This window comes from Symphodus melops (genome assembly GCF_947650265.1).
Source record: "Symphodus melops genome assembly, chromosome: 19".
NCBI classification, from domain to species: domain Eukaryota; kingdom Metazoa; phylum Chordata; class Actinopteri; order Labriformes; family Labridae; genus Symphodus; species Symphodus melops.
In genome coordinates, this window is record NC_136709.1 from 605,199 (window position 1) to 612,173 (window position 6,975).

The 6,975-nt window shown below is 48.3% G+C and overlaps 1 protein-coding gene across 1 annotated transcript in view; it reads right to left on the bottom strand.

The window, feature by feature from the left end:
- LOC306840155 (A-kinase anchor protein 6-like) overlaps positions 1-6,975 on the bottom strand; it is a gene marked incomplete at its 5' end in the record, with an annotated part of 55,173 nt that overhangs the window by 31,827 nt on the left and 16,371 nt on the right. Inside the window, 2 exons of the mRNA XM_079369249.1 lie at positions 4,971-5,173; positions 5,842-5,938. Coding sequence (XP_079225375.1) covers positions 4,971-5,173; positions 5,842-5,938 — 300 coding nt within the window. The remainder of the gene's footprint in view (positions 1-4,970; positions 5,174-5,841; positions 5,939-6,975) is intronic.

The window sequence follows — 6,975 nt, forward strand, 5'->3', positions numbered from 1 at the left end:
GCAGGTGGAGTGAAGGTTTGTTTGTTTGTTTGTTTGTTTGTTTGTTTGTTTGTTGACCTCATGATGAAATCTGAAAACACAACAAACATCTGAATCATTCAAAACCAGAAAGAAACTGCTGTCACCAAACACATCCATTCATCTTTCCAGTGTGTGTGTGTGTGTGTGTGTGTGTGTGTGTGTGTGTGTGTGTGTGTGTGTGTGTGTGTGTGTGTGTGTGTGGTAGCAGACTCAGTCCAATCCCCTGTAATGTGACAGACAAATCCCACTAAGCTGTTAAATATTACACTGCTTTCACACTCGTATTAAACACCTTTCTCCCGCTCCTGCACGCTCGCTCTTTCTGCGTTCACTCACCGTGCCAACACACACACACACACACACACACACACACACACACACACACACACACACACACACACACACTCAACCTTTACCTTCATCTTCAATATGCAAAAAAACCACTACAGATGTCTCTTCAAAATCTTCACACATGCACAACAAATCCTTAAAATGCAGTACCAAAGTCACATAACACAATAATCTCATCACACACACACAAATCCCCTCACAGTGTGTGTGTGTGTGTGTGTGTGTGTGTGTGTGTGTCCCCTAATCCCCGGTGCTGGCCATCTTGTCAGAGCGTTATATTTGCTGGTATCAGTGTATCTTCTCCTCGCTGCCTAATCCCACCACCTCAGCTCTGATATTTCCTGACATTTACATGAATCGCCCCTCTCGCTCCAGACGGACGGACAGAGAGACGGACGGATTGAAGGGGGGGGGGGCTTTATGAATACAAATAAATACAAGGTTTAAACTGAAGGAGAAGTATAGAGGATGGATGGACAGATGGATGGATGGATGGATGGACAGATGGATGATGGATGGACAGATGGATGATGGATGGACGGATGGAGAGATGGATGATGGGTGGATGGATGGAGAGATGGATGATGGGTGGACAGATGGATGGATGATGGATGGATGATGGATGGACGGATGGATGATGGACAGATGGATGATGGACAGATGGATGATGGATGGATGGATGGAGAGATGGATGGATGACAGATGGATGATGGATGGATGGATGGAGAGATGGATGGATGACAGATGGATGGATGATGGATGGATGGATGATGGACAGATGGATGATGGATGGATGGATGATGGACAGATGGATGGATGGATGGAGAGATGGATGGATGACAGATGGATGGATGATGGATGGATGATGGATGGATGGATGATGGACAGATGGATGATGGATGGATGGATGATGGACAGATGGATGATGGACAGATGGACAGATGAATGGTGGTTGGACAGATGGACAGATGGACAGATGGATGGATGGATGATGGATGGATGGATGGACAGATGGATGGATGATGGATGGATGGATGGACAGATGGATGGATGGATGATGGATGGATGGATGGACAGATGGATGGACAGATGGATGATGGATGGATGGATGATGGACAGATGGATGGATGGATGGAGAGATGGATGGATGACAGATGGATGGATGATGGATGGATGGATGATGGACAGATGGATGATGGATGGATGGATGGAGAGATGGATGGATGACAGATGGATGGATGATGGACAGATGGATGATGGACAGATGGACAGATGAATGGTGGTTGGACAGATGGACAGATGGATGGATGGATGATGGATGGATGGATGGACAGATGGATGGATGATGGATGGATGGATGGACAGATGGATGGATGGATGATGGATGGATGGATGGACAGATGGATGGACAGATGGATGATGGACAGATGGATGATGGACAGATGGACAGATGAATGGTGGTTGGACAGATGGACAGATGGACAGATGGATGGATGATGGATGGATGATGGACAGATGGACAGATGAATGGTGGTTGGACAGATGGACAGATGGACAGATGGATGGATGATGGATGGATGATGGACAGATGGACAGATGAATGGTGGTTGGACAGTTGGACAGATGGACAGATGGACAGATGGATGGATGGATGATGGACAGATGGATGATGGACAGATGGACAGATGGACAGATGGATGGATGGATGATGGACAGATGGACAGATGGACAGATGGATGGATGGATGATGGACAGATGGATGATGGACAGATGGACAGATGGATGGATGATGGATGGATGATGGATGTAGTTTAAAGTGAAGTCTTCTACATTCTGCACACAGACGAGCAGCCTGCTGCAGAGACACACTCACGTTCACGGAGACGCATGCTAACTAGCTACGAGCCGGCTGTGAAATATGTCATTTTCCTCTCTGCTCTTAATTGCACTAAAAATGAAGATTAAGAGGATGAATTATTGATACGAGTTGGTATTTAATCTTTTGTAATGAATCGTGGATTCGCTGCTTATAAATATTGTACGAGGTTTCATAATTTGATACATTTATTCCAATTTGCCCTTTATTTTGCCCTTTAGTCAAGGTTACGTTCATTTAAACACACACACACACACACACACACACACACACACACACGTGTGGTGTTTACCTTTCGCCCTTGGTCATTCTTTCGTCTTTTTTTTTTTTTCTTACCAAAGACAAACAAACACATAAACATGATGACATTGATTGACCTTGCAGCCCCCCCCCCCCCTCGGTGGCAGTAATTAGGCCATGCCTCTGATTGTCATTAAAGAGCACGAGCAGATAATGAACACACAGTTAAACCACGTTCAGCAGTTTTTATTGCTCACTTCCTCCTCAGCAGCGTGGACGAGGCTGCACGGAGACATGGAGACGGCGTGCTGCATGTTCCACGCTAAAACCCGAGTTCAGTTTATTTAAATCAGGGACAGACCAGCAGCAGAGCCTGGCTGGACTGGTTTGGCCTGGTTCTGGACTTGATTTGGACTGGTTTAAAAGGGCTGCAGACCTGTGGTGGACTTGTTGGGACCTGCTGACTTGAACGCTGTGATTTGAGTTGGACGGGAGACTTGGCCTCGCCGTGACTGCAGCAGACGTTTGCTGCGGTTGCCTCTGAAAACACTGGGAGCCATTTTGGCTGTGTTGTTCTCCTGCAGACGGAGGAACGCGCAGGTTCTCTGTGTTTCGCTGTTGGTTTGGGTTCATTGTTCGGCTGCCCAGAACAAACATGATGTGAATAATTGAAAATATCACAGAAGTTTGAGCAGCATCACAGAAATAATTCAGCAGGTTCACATCTCAGCTCGCTGTTTGGAGAGTTTTCCACGGATCAAAGCTTTAAGTGCAGAGGGAGACGCACACACATAATGAACGGACTGTTAATGTGCTGCGGCCAGGCAGCTAATGGACACACACACACACACACACACACACACACACACACACACACACACACACACACACACACACACACACACACACACACACACACACACACACACACACACACACACACACACACACACACACACACACACACACACACACACACACACACACACACACACACACACACAGGTAGCAGCTAATGGCTGTCACCGTTGACTGATCACAGTGATCAGGCTGCTGCAGCTCTAATTGCAACTAAACAACCAGAGTCAGGTCTGTAAGAGGAGGAGGAGGAGGAGGAGGAGGAGGAGGAAGATGATGAGGAGAAGAAAGAGGAGGAGGAGGAAGATGATGAGGAGAAGAAAGAGGAGGAGGAGGAAGATGATGAGGAGGATGAGGAAAAGAAAGAGGAGGAGGAAGAGGATAAAGAAGAGGAAGAGGAGAAGAAAGAGGAGGAAGAGGAGAAGGATGAGGAGAATAAAGAGGAGGAGGAGGAGGAGGAAGAGGATAAAGAAGAGGAAGAGGAGAAGAAAGAGGAGGAAGAGGAGAAGGATGAGGAGAATAAAGAGGAGGAGGAGGAGGAGGAAGAGGATAAAGAAGAGGAGAAGAAAGAGGAGAAAGAGGATGATGAGGATGATGAGGAGGGAGAAGATGAGGAGGAGAAGAAAGAGGAGGAGGAGGAAGAGGATAAAGAAGAGGAAGAGGAGGAGGAGGAGGAGGATGATCAGGAGGAACAAGATGATGAGGAGGATGAGGACAAGAAAGAGGAGGAGGAAGAGAATAAAGAAGAGGATGAGGAGAAGAAAGAGGAGGAGGAGGAGGAAGAGGAAAAACAGGAGGATGAGAAGGAGGAGGAGAAGGATGAGGAAGAGGAGGAAAGGAGGAAGGGAAGGGAGCAGAGAGGGACTGAAGAACCAAAACTGCCGTCAATTCTGCAGCTTCAACAGCCAACAGTCAGAGCTCGCCATGGCTCCGAGACACGTCACGGGACAACGACGGGTGTGTGTGTGTGTGTGTGTGTGTGTGTGTGTGTGTGTGTGTGTGTGTGTGTGAGTGTGTGTGTGTGTGTGTGTGTGTGTGTGTGTGTGTGTGTGTGTGTGTGCATACGATCATGAAGACGATGATTCAGGTCGCCTCAGACGGACAGATTTTTAAAGTCCTCCATTCATCAGTTTATCCCCGCAAGCACAACAAACTTAGAGAGCACAGCTGACTCATGGATACACACACACACACACACACACACACACAGATGTAATGAGATGTGAATGACAGCATTGTTGCAGTGAGAGAGCCAGAAAGGGAGATTACATCTAATTAACCAAGTCCAGCCAATTAACCAGCAACCAATTAGAACAGAGAAACCAATCAGGGTGCTAATTGGCATCCAACACAAACAATACATACAAGTTTACAAAGTCACCGACTGTGTGTGAGTGTGTGTGTGTGTGTGTGTGTGTGTGTGTGTGTGCGTGTGAGTGTGAGTGTGAGTGTGAGTGTGTGAGTGTGTGTGTGTGTGTGTGTGAGTGTGTGTGTGTGTGAGCAGCGAGGGATATCGGGGATCATCAGAGAGGAAATGGAAGGATAGAAACCAAACAAACAAAAACAGATGAACCGAGAGATTCAAAGCAAAACAAAGAATGGAAACCGACATTAACATTCTTACCTGGAGGGTGTCAGCCGGGCACGGAGCCTGCCAATTGGCCGACGGGTCTCCGAAGGCGTGGAAGGGCTCGTAGGAATGGCTGGTGTAGAGGAGGCGGGCCTGGATGCAGCGGAGGGTGCGGAGCATCCAGCCATGTTGGCGCCGTATCTGCCGCTGGAGCTGATCCCATTGGCTGGACACCATATGGAGGATTTCCTTCAGACCTGGAGGGCGACAGACATCGGGATGAACCGGAGAGAAGAGAGAGAGAGAGAGAGAGAGAGAGAGAGAGAGAGAGAGAGAGAGAGAGAGGAAAACTTCACTCGTGTCCTGTGGCTGTACGTGCACGCCGCGGCTCCACGTGCTCGATGCAGCCTCACCCTGCATCACAAACTGTAGCATCCTCTACCATCAGTGTGTGAGATGCACGCACACACACACACACACACACACACACACACACACACACAGAATTATTCAGGAGCTAATGTCACTCTGTGTTTGCTCTGTATTGGTTTTCACATGTGATGGACACTTTACAGTTCACTCCTCTCGTTGCTCGTCGTGATTATCCGATTATCGCTTCTTCCAACATGTCAGCTCTTTTCCCTCCTCTCTTTCTTCCCGACTCTGGCTGCAAAGATTTTGGGAAAATATAAAATGATGTTGAATGTTTCTCTCCCTGCCCGCTGGCTTTTTTCTATCTCCACGTCTCCATCTCACTCTTTGTCTTTATCTCCCTCCGCCTCTCTCTCGGCTACATTCATATGAGTTCTCCTCTCTGAAGGTCACTCTGTTAATCCAAATATTAATAATGAATGGAACAGAGTCAGAGCTGGGTTATGGCTACCTGTGTGTGTGTGTGTGTGTGTGTGTGTGTGTGAGAACAAACCTGATTGGTGGGAGGTGATGACAGCGAGCAGCGCTCTGCCTTCCTCCATGATGCTCTCCTTCAGAGCGCTGTGACTGTCCACGTTCAGCTTGAAACTCTGAAACATACAAAAGATCATCGTCAGCTTCAGTTCAGAAGAAATTTAATCACACGAGCAGGAGTGACGTCCCCCGTGTGCTCCTGCAGGGGGCGCTGGAGTCCCCCGTGTGCTCCTGCAGGGGGCGCTGGAGTCCCCCGTGTGCTCCTGCAGGGGGCGCTGGAGTCCCCCGTGTGCTCCTGCAGGGGGCGCTGGAGTCCCCTGTGTGCTCCTGCAGGGGGCGCTGGAGTCCCGTTGGCGTTGGCTGGAAATGCTGTCTCAGGCTAACTTTGAGTCAAGCTAACGACAGGCTGAGAGATGGAGCTGAGGCCACGCCCACCTGTCAATCAGCTCAGCTACACGCCTTATTGTGAATAACTCTGATCCTTCATCCAATCAAAACTGCTGAGTCATGAAAACATTCCCCCCCGTACAGTGTGTGTGGATGGAGACATGAGCTAATCACACCTATTTGGTTTTTTGAAGCAGGCTGTAAACATGTTCATGTCTGCTGTAAAAACAGGCTGTTTGAATGGGTGTGTATGTGACTTCCTGTGCTGCTGCAGCCAGCCTCTAGTGGACACTCCAGGTACTGCAGCCAGCCTCTAGTGGACACTCCAGGTACTGCAGCCAGCCTCTAGTGGACAGTCCAGGTACTGCAGCCAGCCTCTAGTGGACAGTCCAGGTACTGCAGCCAGCCTCTAGTGGACAGTCCAGGTACTGCAGCCAGCCTCTAGTGGACAGTCCAGGAACTGCAGGAGTTTAAACCTAGCATCTGCTTAATCGTGGGTAGCTAATTGGTCGTCGTCAGGTCCCGGGTTTGAATATACAGACGCACAGGTTTAATTCTGACAGGATCTGATTGTATTTACACTTTAAAAATAAGAAGACATCTGATGGAAAGAATTGATGCTGACTGGCTTTTAAAAAGCAGCTCTGAGTGTGTCAGCTGAGACAGAAGGAGGGAGGAGGAAACATTCGTGTGGTTATCGTGAACAGGAAAAAGAAAGAAACTGCTGTTTGAATAAAAAGGAGAACAAAGATGGACGGATGAAACA